Raw genomic sequence first — 13,873 nt, 5'->3', positions numbered from 1 at the left:
CCGGGAAGCGGTGCGCGGGGGCCGCCGGGAGCGGGTCTGGGTGGCCGAGGCGTCCCAGCAGGCGCAGCGCGGGGTCAGGTGCGGGTCGGGCGGCGGCTCGAGGCCCGCGGACAGGTAGGTCGCGCGTCCCGGCCGCCCCTCCCGCCGGCGTGAGGGCCAGGGGCAAGGCCATGGCAGTTCGCTGTTCTTGACAGGAACTCGGAACTCAGGGTCTGCGTGGGCGGCGGGGCTTTGGGCGCCGGGAGCCTCCGTCTCGGACGCCCGGGCCGGCCTTTCGCGGCCACCGCCGCCTCCAGGGGTGCTGCCCTGCGAGGTCGACCCCAGCGGCTGCCGCAGCCCCGGCCCTGTGGCTTGTCTCCAAAGAACGGACGTCCCTTTCTCGTAGCCTCCTGTGGCTCCTGGCGAGTGCTGGCTCGAGGTGGGCGAGCAGGCCTGCGCCCTGGCACAGCCGGAACTTAAAGAGCTTTCGGTTGCCCAGGCTGAGTGGGAGCGACCGTGTTCCAGGACCCGCGTGTGAGAAAGCTGAGCTTGAGCGGAGTGCGGCCTGGTGGCCGGGCGCTCAGCGCCCGAGGGCGTGTGCCTGCGCGTTCGCACACGTGGCTGGGGTCCTCCGCGTACCGGGAGGGCGAACCAGGGATGGGACAAGAGTCCACATACGTCCTGAAAGGCCACAGTCGTTGTTGTGAGCGGAGTGACCTGGAGAGGCCAGGGCTAGGACTGAGGAACTCCGTGAGTGGTCCTGGGAAGGCTGTTGGCCACCAGGTGGTGGTGGCAGTGGAGAAGGAGGGAGCAGGCCAGTTTGGGAGAAGTGGAGGCAGAGTCAGGAAGCTTGCTGAAGAGGTGGTGGAGCAGGGGTCAAGAGTGGCCCCTGGGGTCCTGGTCTGAGCAGTTGGCAGGACAGACCACGGATGGGGTGCTGTGTCCCAGTTGTGGAAGCTGGTGGGCAGTGAGGTGTGGGTTGGGCCACCCCTGACTGATTTGGGCGTCTCAGGGCAGGATGTACACGCTGCTGTCGGGCCTGTACAAGTACGTGTTCCAGAAGGACGAATACTGCATCCTCATCCTGGGCCTGGACAATGCCGGAAAGACGGTGCGTGCTGGGGCCCTTTTGGTTTTAGGCCTTCAGCTGCACACTGACCACCGAGACAGATGTTGAACCCCTTTTGAGGCCACAGGAAGGTCACCCCCCAGTTCCTCTCACGTTGATCTGCCTTCTCAGGAGTGGGCCCAAGAAGGGACATATGGGAGGCAAACTTGGAAATTGGCTCTGCCTGCTGGCTGATGGTGTCTTCCCTCCTCAGACTTTCCTGGAGCAGTCAAAAACCCGGTTTAACAAGCATTACAAAGGGATGAGCCTGTCCAAGATCACCACCACCGTGGGCCTGAACAGTAAGTTGGGCCTTCAGGCTGCTCGTGTGGGGTGCTGAGCCCTGGGACGCTGCAGGGCCCCTCACGTGCCTGTGGGCAGCCTGCTCTTCTGAAACACAAGTGTGGGGGAGGTGGGAGATTCAGAGGAACAGGGTCACAGCCTTGTGCTCTCCTTCCCCAGTCGGCACTGTGGATGTGGGGAAAGCACGCCTCATGTTTTGGGACCTAGGGGGGCAGGAGGAGCTGCAGTCACTGTGGGACAAGGTGAGCTGACGTGGGAAAGCGTGTGAGTGTGTGTGTGTGTGAGTGTGTCTCTGTATGTGTAGAGAGCTTGGGCCCCGCCACCCCACCTCTCCAGGCACCACCTGCCGCCACCCCTTTCCTCTCCGGACAGTGCCCCTTGTTCTCAACCGCCCTCAGGACCTGACTCAGCCTCTTTCCATCTCGTTAGCAGCTGCTTCATCCACTTTGTTCCTGAGGTTTCTCTTCCTGATCCTACCTCAGGCTGCCTAGTTGCTTCCCCAGAAGCAAGGAAGTCCTTGGTTGTTCTTAGCTTAAAAGTTTTGTTGCTAATGATCACGAGACATGGACAAGTGACAGCCGAGGACTCAGTGCGGGCAAGTTGCAGAGGCTCTGTGGTGCTTAGCTGGTGGCCACTTCCAAGTGTCTTCTGATGGGTTTGAGCGTCTCCTCCCTCAACTTGGGCTTCAGTCAGCAAGACCTGTTTTTGCATGGTGGTTTCTTCTCTTCAGGGGGACGGCTTCCTCAGAGGTGGACAGCAATGCCTTCTCTTTTGACGTGGGTTTTGGGCACTTTGGAGGTCTCAGCATGGGGCTCTTCTGCCCCTACACCCCAAGACAACCCACACGGGATAGAGTTGGTCTTCAGCTCAGCCGTGTGCCTGCAGTGAGCAGACAGACCAGCCCCTCCCACAGAGAGCCCCTCTTCTCAGATTGGTGTGGGGCAGGACAGAGGTCCCCGCCCTGATACCTGCCAGTTGCCTCTGTGTGGGACCAAGTGCCGAGTGCTGGTTTCTCACCCCAGCAACAGGCATGCAGCAGTGTTCCTCCTGCCTGGCTTCAGCTGAGAGAGCGGCTGTCTTGCCAGCCAGAAGCTCTTGGCGTGCTCCCTGTGACCACCGGCACTGGCCGGAGGCTCTTGGCCTGCTCCGTGTGACCACCGGCACTGGCCGGAGGCTCTTGGCCTGCTCCGTGTGACCACCGGCACTGGCCGGAGGCTCTTGGCCTGCTCCGTGTGACCACCGGCACTGGCCGGAGGCTCTTGGCCTGCTCCGTGTGACCACCGGCACTGGCCGGAGGCTCTTGGCCTGCTCCGTGTGACCACCGGCACTGGCCGGAGGCTCTTGGCCTGCTCCGTGTGACCACCGGCACTGGCCGGAGGCTCTTGGCCTGCTCCGTGTGACCACCGGCACTGGCCGGAGGCTCTTGGCCTGCTCTGTGTGACCACCGGCACTGGCCTGAGGCTCTTGGCCTGCTCTCTGTGACCACTGGCACTGGCCGGAAGCCCTTGGCCTGGTTTTTGTGACCACCGGCACTGGCTGGAAGTTCTGGGCCTGCTCTCTCTGACCACTGGCACTGGCCAGAGGCTGACCGAGCCCAGGGCTCTCCTTATCAGAACACCAGACGCACACGGGAAGTAGAATAGGCCACATGGGATACATTTCCTTGTCACAGGCCAGGTTCTCAAGCAGACACAGACTGGGGCGCGGGGTGTTTATTGAAGATCAATACCTGGGAATAGAGCAGGGAAGATGCAGCCGTGGGTAAAGTGAGAAGTCATGCTTCAGTGCAGGTCCGGGAAGGTGTGGTCTGGCAGGCTGGCCCTTTGCAGATCCTGGAGAGCTGAGAGTAGGGCTTTCTGCAGGCACTCTGTCTGTGGCCGGCAGTGGCTGTGCTGCCTGGGCCACTGTGCACACGTGAGGTGGCTCCTCTGGGGTCCCAGCGGTCTTTCCTCATTTTCCATCTGCTGACCTTCTGGGGCCTCATTGTGCTCAGCTGCCATGTCCGCTGGCCCCAGTGGCTTACCTGGCAGAATGACCCAGAGTCCGCAGCAAGCCCTGGGCACCGAGCCTTCCCCATGTGCAGTCCTGGGGCGGGGCACCCAGTGCCGCATGTGTTCCCCCAGCGCTGTGGACCGCAGCCGTGCCTCCTGCAGCTGGGCTCAGTTACCTCTACACGAGGTGTCTCCTTTTGGTAACTGGGGTCCCTGGACACAAGCCCAAAGTGGTGCAGCCAGAGTTTGTAGTTGACTTGCCTTGCCGTGTCCTCTAGTGAGAGTGCCCTTTAGGGACCCAGGCCTCAGGGTGGAGGGCCAGTGGCACCGGCCCCAGCATATCACTGGAAGGGGAGGGCCAACCCCCTGCTTCCTCCCCGGTTCCCAGACCTGTGTGTCCTTGAGGGAGAGGGGAGATATGCACCACCTGAAGGTACTTCCTGCAGGAACTCCACGTGAAGGTCCGTGATCAGTGAGTCTGCTGTGTTCTGGAGCTTGTACCGTAGCAGAGGGCGGTGCCTAGGTGTGAGCACATATAACGAGTGGCTAGCTGCCAGTCATAGTCTAGCTGGTACCTCCTTTTCTGGGGAGTCCCAGTCTAATGTGATGTGACAACATCCGTACTGGTGTTTGGCCCGGTGAGCCCTCAGTGCTGCTGGAGAGTGTCCTTGGGCAGGGAAGACAGACTTACACGCAGTACACACGTCTGCAGGAGAGTGGGAGAGGCCCAGTGTAGTCAGCCTGCCGGCATGGGCCCAAAGGCTCCTAGAGCAGTGACACCCCACCAGAGCTCCACACTGTTCTCTACTACTGCAGGGTGTGTGGTTGGCAGCAGTTTTCTCAACCTTGTCAGCCACTGTGGGCCCCTGTGTGCATGCACCCATCACATAGCATGGGCAGCTTAGTCGGGCTGGCCACAACGTTTTTGTCGCTGGTGGGTGCACTGGTGGTCCTTGGTGTAGGGTGCAGGCCTCTCCGTGGGCCGAGTTTGCTACTCCATGCCTACTGCCTGATACTTGTCCCAGGCTTCGTGGTGCCTGCTCTTCTGGCCTGGCCGTGTGCCACCACCTATGGGCTCTATGCCACCACTTGTCTGGCCTGCATCCACACATCGAGCTGGCCTGCCTGCGCACCAGCCACGAGTCTTTCTCTTTCTGCTGGTTGCACAGGGCGCCCCATCAAGGCATTTCTGGGGCTGGTGGCCTTAAGCAGTCGTCACCCTGCACAGGCCAGAGAAGCTGTCTGTGTGCAGGACTTGCTGCTTCCAGGGTCTGAGGAGGCCACCAGATGCTGGCAGGAGGTGCAGGATGCATCCGTTTGTCTCACTTGGGAGGGCAGCCCTGGCTTCTTGTCACTGGGCCTCTACACGGGGCCCTGTCACCTGAGAGCACAGCCTGCTGAAGCTCCTGAGTCCAGGGTGCTGCTGGGTCCCGGCTTCATCCCATCTCTTTGTGCACACCTTTCCCTCAACATGTCTTGATGCAGCCCTTGACCCCACCCTCTCAGGTCACCACCATGGACTAGGCCCACAGCCCGGTTCTTAGGAGCAGATGCCAAGGTGGTGTGTGGGGTATAGGACGTGTGTTGGGGTCAACACCTTGGTGGGGAAGGGGCAGGCACAGAACTGGGCAGTGGGAGGCATCGGCTCAGGCGGTGATGGCCCATTGTCGTCTCCGCTTGGGCAAGGTTCTCTTCACTGAGGCCTGAAGGAGCTGGTGGGGGCACTGCCACCCACACCTTGAAGAGGGTCCAGGGACATGCCTCCAGTCTACCATGTTCCCCGCACTCCCTAGAAGTGCCCAACAGGCACCTTCCAGGGGGGCTGCTCCTTGCGTCCCACGTAGTGTCCCTGTTCCGTGAGCTGTGGCTCCCTGTTTTCAGTACTATGCCGAGTGCCACGGCGTCATCTACGTCATCGACTCCACTGATGAGGAGAGGCTGTCTGAGTCCAAGCAAGCGTTTGGTGAGCAGCACAGCCTTGGCCAGCATTGGAGGCAGAGGTACCTGGGGGTGGGGTGGAGGTGGAGGTGCTGGGGCCCAGGTCATCCCTCATGCCCCTGCCTGCCCACCCCCCCAGAGAAGATGGTCACAAGTGAGGCGCTGGAGGGTGTCCCCATCCTGGTGCTGGCCAACAAGCAGGACGTGGAGGTGAGCCTGGTCCCTCGCAGGTGTCAGCGTTCCCCCCCCACCCCCATTGCAGGACAGCGATGGTCGTGTGTTCTGGGGATTCATGGCCTTCCTCAGACACTCCAAGCCTGCCTGACCCGAGTGCACAGAGCCCTTCTCGGCTGGCACCCAGGAACCCCAGCTGCTGCCCTTGGCTCCTTTCCAGGCAGGCCCACCAACCTTCCATCTTTAGCAGGCCAGCACAGTTTTGTCTGTGCCCCTCTTCCATCCAGACACCCACCTGCCCCTGTGTGCTGTCAGCTGGGGTGTGGTGGTGGAAGAAAGCTCTGGAGAAGGGCTGCTGGAGCCCAGGATCAGAGTTGGAAGCCCAGACGCGCACCCCAGGTGCCTGGGAGAGGCCTCACTCAGGGTGTCCACTGTACCAACCCAGCCCCTAGGCAGCACCGCTGAGGGCAAGATGCAAACCCTGGGGCACCACTGGCTGCTGCTCTTGGGACCACAGTCACCAACATCCCTGCCAGCGAGGCCCCATCTCAGCAGCCATGTGGGGACTGGAGGTGTGGAGGGTGAAGGGCCATGCTGTGCAGAGGGACTGGGCCTGCCCTCACGTTCTCACCTCTCCCAGACCTGCCTCTCGATCCCTGACATCAAGACAGCTTTCAGCGACTGTACCTCCAAGATCGGCCGGCGGGACTGCCTGACCCAGGCCTGCTCGGCACTCACAGGGTAAGTGGGGGCCCAGGCAGGTGGTGGGGGGGATGCATGTGGCCCCCACGCTCATGCCCACCATCTCTGCAGCAAGGGTGTGAACGAGGGCATCGAGTGGATGGTGAAGTGCGTCGTGCGGAATGTCCACCGGCCACCACGGCAGAGGGACATCACGTAGGCATGTGTGTCGCAGCTGCCATGGGCACTCCCTGCAGCTCCAAGGCCCGGCTGTGCTTTGCCTCTGGTTTTATTTGTTTGTGTCTCCTCTAAGACAAATGTCGTTGTGTCCAGAAATACGGAGGCGTCTGGAGGCTTCTGCAGGGGTGTAGGGGGCGCTGAGTTGCTTTCCAATCCCCACCCCAGCCATTCTGGAGTAGGGGGTGCTCCTACAGGGCCTTGTGACACCACTCTGGCGGTGGCTGCCCCCTAGCCCCCCTGCCTAACTCAGGGTTGGGACTAGGGGGTAAGGAATGGTGTTTTCCAGAGCTGCAGGCGGCTTGGAGTGGGGCAACCCACAGTGTCACCCTGTGTGCCGTGGCCTCAGGCACCCTAGAGCCATCTCTCCATCTCATCCCCCAGGGCTGGCACAGCATGGTACCTGTGATCTCTGTCCTCTGATCCATGTACTCACCATGGGGGGTCTTGGGAGGGGAAGGGCCCCTCAGTGGTCATTTGACTGGTGTAGAAAAGCTGGGAGCTTGGGCTGGAGGTCTTGGTGCCCCCACCCCTGCCTGGTAGGTTGGGGGCACCCAGGGCACAGAGTCCTCCTTCTAAATGCCCGGCTGTGATCTGGGCACAGTGTTGGGGAGGTGGGTCCCCATGGGACCACGGTGGCATACTGGCCTGCATTCCTGGTAAAGGGGCATTCTTGGGGGCACCCTGAGCCCCCATTCTGGGAGAGCGGCGCCCCCACCCTGTGTCTGTGTGTGGGGCAGTTAGAACCCCCTTTCCAAGTCCCTCCTTCACTCTGTTCTCAAGCCCTGCCCTTGCAGGTCTGGCCAGGGTGGAGGGTGAGAAATAAAGCTGATCTGAGCAGCTCGTTCTTCCTGTGGCCCAGGCTGATGTGGGGGAGGCAGGTGAAGAGTGGGGCCCCCACTGTTGGCACTGGGACCTTGGCACGTGGCTTTGCCCTGGGTTTGGGGACTTAGGCTCCAGAGGGGGTGGGCAGGTGAGGCCTGGGGCTCCGCCAGCGAGGCTGGTGGGGAACATAGCTGGCCACAGGCTGGGGGCCTAGTGGCTGCCTGGGTCAGGTCATAGTCACACTGGACGTACCTCCTGGGACCTGGGAGGAATTCTTGGGGGTGAGGGTGAAGGTGAGTCAGGGCCAGGGTTAGGGGTATACTGGACTACATGGGGTATCTGGGCTACTGAGGCCCCCCTTTCCCTGGGTGCTGATTCTGATGGTCCTTTTAGGGGGCAGCTGCAGCCATCCAGGGGCCTTGGGGAGGGGCTCGGTCTCCAGCCATGAAAGGACCAGTTGGAGGGGGAACTTGAGTCTCCAGGATACTCTAGAGCCTTCCGGAGGCCAGTCCCAGCCTGGCCCAGAAGGGAAAAGCCTTGTTTCCCAGAAAGCAGGCAGCGTGCTTAGGGCTGTTGAGTCCCTTCCTGGGAAATTCCCGAGTGAGCAGAGCTCAAGTGGGTGAGGGGGGGTGGTGGTGCCTGACCCTTCCCGGCACTGTCCCAGCCACTGAGAGCTGGACTGGGGGCACCTGCATGGTTTGGGGCGCCGCCTTGGGGGACCTCAGAGGGGGACACTAGGTGGGAGAGGGCAGGCAGGGCATTCAGCAGCAGATTCCCGCACCCGCCATCCCCGGCCACCTCCCACCATCCCTGCTGCCGCGTGTCTGGCGCCCAATCCAGGTATCTACCCCTGAAGGCAGCCAAGCGGAAGGGTCCCACTCGGGAAGTCCCGGGGTGGGGACAGGCAGGACACTGACTTGATGCTCCCACCGCCCTGGAAGCAGACGCGTGAGACTTGGCAGCTACAGAGATACAAATGGTTTTATAAAAATAGTTAACCCTGTGGCCTGGTGCGTCGTCGGGGTTGGGGGCAGCTCGTGGACAGGGTACCCGAGCGGGGTGGGGCGGGAGAATAAATAAGGCCGGGGGCAGGGGTGCGCTCAGCGCGCGGGGAAGAAGCGTGTGCGGACGCTGCGCTCCAGCCCAGCCAGCCTGGCGTCCCGCAGCGCCAGCAGCAGCCGCGCCCCCAGCGCCCCGTCACGCGCGTCCAACTCCGCCAGCTGCTGCCGCAGTTGGAGCTGCAAGGCGGCGCGACCTTCCTCCCGAGGCGGCGGAGGCCTCGGTCCTCCTTGGCCCGCCAGGGCCTGCTGCAGCCGCAGGAGCCTCTTAAAGGAGATGTCCTGGAAAGCCACGAAGTCCAGGAGGGCGCGCTCGCACTCCTCGTGCCCTGCGGGAGGACAGGGGCTCGGGTCAGTCCCTCACGGGCTGACCGCTGGGGGTAGAAGCGCTGGACGAGCAAAGGTGGAAAACGAGCCCATCGGCGCAGGAGCGTGGGGGCGGGGGTCGCTGGTCAGACCCGAAGGCGAGACCAGCGGCGGGATCCCAGGAGATGAGTGTGCCGCCCAGGCGGCAGGACGCGCGGTGGGGGCGTGTCTGGCGGAGGGGGAGCAGCGAGGGGGATTCGGGGCTGGGGCGGGGAGCGTGCTTGTGGCGGCTGCGAGGGGCGAGGTGGGCTTCAGGGGAGGGCTTGGAGTAGAGGCGTGGCGGACCTGGGGCCACTGTTGGAACGCTCTGGGTCTCTCTCCCAACGTGAGGTGGGATCGTATCTTACCTGCCTCTGAGGCAGTCTCCTCGGGCCCAGAGACCACCTGGAGTGCTTCACGCTCCAGGCTTGACTCAGGCCTAGCTCCAGAGACTGCAGGCTGGAGGCGGAGCTCACCTGGCTCTAGGGTGCTGAGGGAGAAGTTGGGGCAGCTGGTGCACAGGGCGTCATGGAAGGAAGAGCCCGCCACGTTGAGGGTCAGGCCCAGGGCCGTGCAGTTGCGGTGGGGCTGGCAGCGCTCTGAGCTCGAGCTGCCGGCCGAGAAGGTGCCTAGGGGGCATGGCTGGCACTGCGTGTTCTGGCTGGGGGTGCCTAGGGTGGGACGCGGGAGGATGGGGTCACGAGAACTGCTGAGCGGGCGCCACTCCACTCTGCGCTCCCACTCGCCCGGGCACCCACCGGGGGCGACCACACCCGCGCCGGGCGGGCACTGTGCGTGCTCCAGGCAGAAGCCGGCGTGCGCGAAGAAGCCGGGCTGGCAGCGGCAGGCGCGGTTGTGGGCGCTGGTGCACGGCCGCACCTCCTCCTCGCGCTCCCCGCAGATGACGTTGCAGTAGCGGCAGCGCTCCAGGTAGTTCCAGAACTCCGTGTAGTGACGCGGCGGGCACGCGCGGCACGCCGTGGGGCTGCCCCGGCTGCAGGGCCGTAGCATGAAAGTGCCCGGCGGACACTGGCCACACACTAGCCACTCACGCGTCTCCGCATCCCGCCACGGGAAGGTGGGCGCATCGGTCGCCGCCCCGCGCACGACCAGCGCCAGCAGCAGGGCGGGCAGCGCCCACGACGGGGCCTGGCCAGTCTTCTCGGTCACTTTCATGGTTCTCAGTCGAGCGAATGTCTACGGCTTCCGGGGCGCTCTGGTGCGGAGGAGACGCAGGGCTCACTAGGGCTGCGAATACAGCCCGCCCGGGGCCCGCCCGCCTTCTCTAATGCCCAACCAGGCCGAGACCCAGCCCTACCTGCGGTCTCCCGGTGCGCCCCAAGCACGCGCCTCCCGGGCAGCGTCCTTTATGGAGGAGGGGGAGGGCGGGCCGGACCAGCCCCGCCCCCGCCGGGGGAGGGGGATGTGACGGCCAGGGGGAGGGCCGGGCGGTGACCCAGTTTGGACAGCGTCGGAGCCCCCGCTCCCCAGAGCCTCGGTCCGTGGGAGGCTCCTGGAGGGGGTAGGGGTGCCAAGGGGGCAGGGTGTCTGCAGCCCCTCCTCGCTGGGGGCCCCACATTTGCTGTTTTCCATCAGGGATGACTCAGGACTCATTTGTTTGAGGCTGATTGGGAAGAGACCTTGCGTAGGCAGTACAGAGATGTACAGAAACGCACTGCCAGCAGCTTTATTCAGAGGGGTTCCAGGTATCTAAGGCAGGTGGGGGCCTCGCACAGGGGCCACTGAGCACTCCCAAAGGAGGATGGCCTGCTCCCTTCCTTCCAGGCCTGGGCTCAGATGTGAAGCCCCTGGGGGTTCCAGCACAAGCCGGCAGCCAGGGACTGTTTTGGAGAGACCTTTCTGGTGACCACAGACCCCAAGGTGGCCCAGGGAATCCCTGCCACCCCACCTGCCTGAGGCCTGTGGTGGACCCAGCCCATTGTCCTGTGGGTTCTTGGCCAAAGAGATGCTGGTGCTTGGTCCAGACCAGAGAGGCAAGTGTCGGAGCAGGGTTCCTCAGCATCCGAAGACTCGGGGGCCCTAGGCCACCGACAGGCAGTTCACGGGGGCCCTGCCCAGAAGACCTGTGAGAGGCTTTGCTTCCTGGTGGCAGCACGGCAGGATGGGCAGGTCCTAGAGGCCTGTGGGGACACAGGGCTTGCTGGACAGGCTGCCTGCATCCTGGGGGAGGGAGAGGCCGCGTGCCCTGGCGGGGGGTGGGGGCCGACCTGGAGGTGCTGGCGCCAGCAAGCCCGGCAGCGGTGGAAGTCGCAGTCAGGGCACTGGAAGGTCACCTCATCCTCTGCCCCGCAGCCGGAGCACGTGGGGCCCTCTGCACGGGGCTGTGGGCGCACGTGGGCCTCAACACAGGCCCCCTCCCCTGACCTACCCCACGGGGACTCCGATCGGCCACAGGAGGGCCCAGGGAGTGCCTGGCTGGGTCCTGGGGAGACAGCGTCGTCGGCGCCTGTGCTTTTTGCTGGCCTCTGTTCCCAGCAGGAGGAAGTCGTGCTCTGGACCTTGCCCGGTTTCTCAGACTGCGGGAGGCCTGGGGACAGAGGGCGGAGTCTGAGGAGGATCCTGGGTGCTGTTCCTCCCCCCAACCACCACAGAGCTGAGATGGGGATCCTGGGGTGATGGGGCTTAGGGAGGCGGGAGCATCAGGGCAGCACACCCTACCCAGTCTGGCAGGTACTCTGGCCCCATGGGTGGGCTCAAGGCCAGGAGGCCTGGCAGGGCTGGTGTCCCTGGCCCCCGGGGGCTCCATGCCCCTACCTGGGGTGGGCTGGCCGGTCAGGTCTGCACATGTCTGCCGGAACTGCCGCTGGTGGTGCGGGCGCATGAACATGCCAAATCCTGCAGAGTGGGGTGTTCAGCCCTGAGACCGCCCCCCAGACCCTGACCCCTCCCACCCCACGCACAGCCCCTGGGCACTTGCTCTGCAGCAGCGAGAAGTCCTCAGGCCTGGCGGTGGTGAGTGCGGCCACCACAGCCACCACCTTCTCATAGTTGTCATCCTTCTTGTAAGCGGTCAGCGCTGCCAGGAGCTGGCTGCAGCCTTCGGATCCCAGGGCCCTTTGAGCATCTGCCAGGTAGGTGGTCACGGTGGGTCGACCCTGCTGTTCTGTTCCCAGGTGACCGCTGGGTTTTCCTGGCAAGAGAGGATTGGGCTCAAGGGCTGTGTCAGATGTAAGGACTTGGAGCACTACAGGGGAGGGCGGAACCAAGAGGAACCTCTCCATGGTGACTGGGGCCCGGAGGCTCTGCCGGCATCCCAGGGTCTCCAGCCTACAGGTTACCTGTGGCAGAAGGCCTGGTGGTCAGATGGAGCCCACCCTGGTTGAGGTGCCCTCTGGAATCCAGTTGCCTGGCTGCGCCCTTGAAGACAGTCAGCTTGGGGTTAGGCTCCCGCCTTCCTGGGGAAACATAAGCACTGAGGCCCCATAGCTCTCCTGGGCCTGAGCCCAGAGGGAAACACCTTGTGTTCCCAGGGGTCTGGAAATTCCCCACAGGCGGGGGGGGGGGGCTACTGAGGGAAACTGGGCCTCAGGGCCCCCGATGACGACAGGACCACTGCCTCAGAATCCAGGCACAATGGCACCCCAGGGCCACCACCAGGTACCAAGCTCAGAGGGGGAGGGCCAGCTCTCAGGCTGGCTAGCCTCCTGGGGGAGTCTTCCTGCCCAGCCAGCCCCCCCAGGGGGGGACATCTGTCATTGGGGAAACCCCTGTTTAGGTGTGGGTTGTCCATTAATCAGCACAGGAACAGGTGTTGCATATTCAGGTGCACACAAGGGCATGGACAGATGGGGGAGTGTGTAGGGCCAGCGGCTCACCCCTGGGGTCGGGGGCTGGCTGTATCTGCTGCCCTTGAGAAAGGTTGTGCTGTGGCTGGTAGCCACAGCCTTGGCCAGTCAGCTGGAGGCAGGCTTCTTCGAACTGCTGCTTGTGGTGGGGCCGTACAAACTGGTAGAGCCCTGTGGGGAGGGGGCACCAGGCTGAGGACCCTGCCCATCTCCTTTTCGGGGGACAACCTTTGACTCAATCTCTGTCCCCCTTCCTGTGTCACCTCGGAACAGGCTGTGCTTCCTGGGATCCTCAGCAAAGAGGGGCCCGAGGCAGGCAGCCAGGGCGGCGAGGTCGTCAGAGTCCTTGTAGTCCCGTAGGGCCTGGGTGAAGGTGTCAAAGTTGGCCTGGCTCAAGGCCTGCTTCACAGCCACCATGAACAACTTGGCTTTGTCCACCTGCCCACTGGACACCAGCTCCTGTGTCTGGAACACAGGCAGGCACCAGTCAGGACCGGCCATGGGCTCCTAGGCCCAGAGAAGTGCCAGCGCCAGCCTGCCACCCCAGCCCCCATGGCCAGAGCAGACACTGGCCGACATGAACCTGCCCTTCCCAACCATGCCTCTGTTCTGCCATCAGCAGGTACCCTGCCTGTTGCTGTCCGTGTCCTTCAGGCTCAGGCTAGCAGCGGGTCTGCCCTGCACTCACGGTGCCCACAGTGGCCCACCACGCTCACTCCTGGAGGCGGCAGGGGAGGGCAGTCATAGGAAGAGAATGCCGGGTCTGGGGCACATCCGGGGTGGGCAGTAAGGGGCCAGCTGCAAGCCCAGGGGCTGCAGGTGGCTTCCAGATGATGCTCTGGGCACACTCTCGGAGCAGCCTCAGGGCAGAGACCAGGCTCCCCGCAAAGCTGGGTCCTGGGTCAGGGGTGTTGTCTACTCATTCAGCCCTGCACCAACGGCAGGGGAGCAGCTTCACAAATACTTACGGCTCAGCATCACCCTACTTGCCTCTGTACCCCACTTCTCCCACATACCCCAGCCCTGACACTGGACCCTTGACTAGGAATCAGAACCGAGGAAACCAAGCTAGGGAGGGGTCCAGCCCCCAGGCTTCTCTACCCACCCATGGGGACGCCTCGCTCCTCCCTCCTGCCCATACAAGACATCCAGCCCAAGCATCCCTCCTCTGTCTACAAAAGCGGGGCCCAGCCGCTGCATCCCTCACCCCTTTCTGGCCACGGTTCTCCCAGGCCCAGGCACCTTGGTAACAAGCCCACAGACTGTACCCTGCAGCCCTCCCCAAGTTCAGCCTGATCCTTCCCAGAAGCCAAGAAGACAAACGCAGTGGTACTCGGGGCTTTCCCAGGCGCTGGGGGGCTTCCTGGATCAGGCTGTAACTAGACTCCTCATGATTGCTTTCATGAGGCCAGGAACAGACAGACGGCT

General features: G+C 63.4%; 3 protein-coding genes across 16 annotated transcripts in view; 1 reads left to right on the top strand and 2 right to left on the bottom strand.

The window, feature by feature from the left end:
• The first annotated feature begins 27 nt into the window (after window positions 1–27).
• Window positions 28–7,251, top strand: ARFRP1 (ADP ribosylation factor related protein 1). 7 transcript variants are annotated; one of them, XM_064276368.1, is made up of 8 exons: window positions 28–114; window positions 997–1,090; window positions 1,302–1,389; window positions 1,550–1,632; window positions 5,263–5,344; window positions 5,459–5,529; window positions 5,939–6,234; window positions 6,307–7,251. In XM_064276368.1, the coding sequence occupies exons 2-8, from the start codon at window positions 998–1,000 to the stop codon at window positions 6,392–6,394; spliced, it is 801 nt and encodes a 266-aa protein (XP_064132438.1). In that variant the 5' UTR covers window positions 28–114; window position 997; the 3' UTR covers window positions 6,395–7,251. The 7 variants fall into 7 exon arrangements, with proteins under 7 accessions (XP_064132438.1, XP_064132437.1, XP_064132441.1 ...); XM_064276367.1 differs by having other exon boundaries at window positions 30–114; window positions 992–1,090; XM_064276371.1 differs by lacking the exon at window positions 28–114 and adding an exon at window positions 273–418.
• A 996-nt stretch (window positions 7,252–8,247) lies between these two features.
• TNFRSF6B (TNF receptor superfamily member 6b) lies at window positions 8,248–10,069 on the bottom strand. Of its 3 annotated transcripts, XM_064276365.1 has the most exons (3): window positions 9,398–10,069; window positions 9,116–9,310; window positions 8,248–8,623 (listed from the first exon to the last, which is right to left on the bottom strand). In XM_064276365.1, the coding sequence occupies exons 1-3, from the start codon at window positions 9,813–9,815 to the stop codon at window positions 8,337–8,339; spliced, it is 900 nt and encodes a 299-aa protein (XP_064132435.1). In that variant the 5' UTR covers window positions 9,816–10,069; the 3' UTR covers window positions 8,248–8,336. The 3 variants fall into 3 exon arrangements, with proteins under 3 accessions (XP_064132435.1, XP_064132434.1, XP_064132433.1); XM_064276364.1 differs by having other exon boundaries at window positions 8,536–9,310; XM_064276363.1 differs by having other exon boundaries at window positions 8,536–9,855; window positions 9,958–10,069.
• Window positions 10,070–10,113: 44 nt separating this feature from the next.
• RTEL1 (regulator of telomere elongation helicase 1) overlaps window positions 10,114–13,873 on the bottom strand; it is a 31,473-nt gene continuing 27,713 nt past the window's right edge. For 2 of the 6 annotated variants that reach the window (XM_064276356.1, XM_064276357.1), the window contains exons 29-35: window positions 12,709–12,910; window positions 12,476–12,616; window positions 11,939–12,055; window positions 11,578–11,790; window positions 11,415–11,495; window positions 10,868–11,187; window positions 10,125–10,780 (exon numbers count right to left, since the gene is read on the bottom strand). In XM_064276356.1, the coding sequence (XP_064132426.1) occupies window positions 10,700–10,780; window positions 10,868–11,187; window positions 11,415–11,495; window positions 11,578–11,790; window positions 11,939–12,055; window positions 12,476–12,616; window positions 12,709–12,910 (1,155 nt within the window). In that variant the 3' untranslated portion in view covers window positions 10,125–10,699. Of the gene's footprint in view, window positions 10,781–10,867; window positions 11,188–11,414; window positions 11,496–11,577; window positions 11,791–11,938; window positions 12,056–12,475; window positions 12,617–12,708; window positions 12,911–13,873 lie in introns of all 6 variants that reach the window. The other 4 variants (XM_064276362.1, XM_064276359.1, XM_064276361.1 and 1 more) reach the window with 4 other exon arrangements.

The sequence above is a fragment of the Loxodonta africana genome, chromosome 24 (genome assembly GCF_030014295.1).
Source record: "Loxodonta africana isolate mLoxAfr1 chromosome 24, mLoxAfr1.hap2, whole genome shotgun sequence".
Taxonomy (NCBI): Eukaryota; Metazoa; Chordata; class Mammalia; order Proboscidea; family Elephantidae; genus Loxodonta; species Loxodonta africana.
The sequence above is the reverse complement of the archived record's forward strand: the minus strand, read 5'-3'. Positions and strand labels throughout refer to the sequence as shown.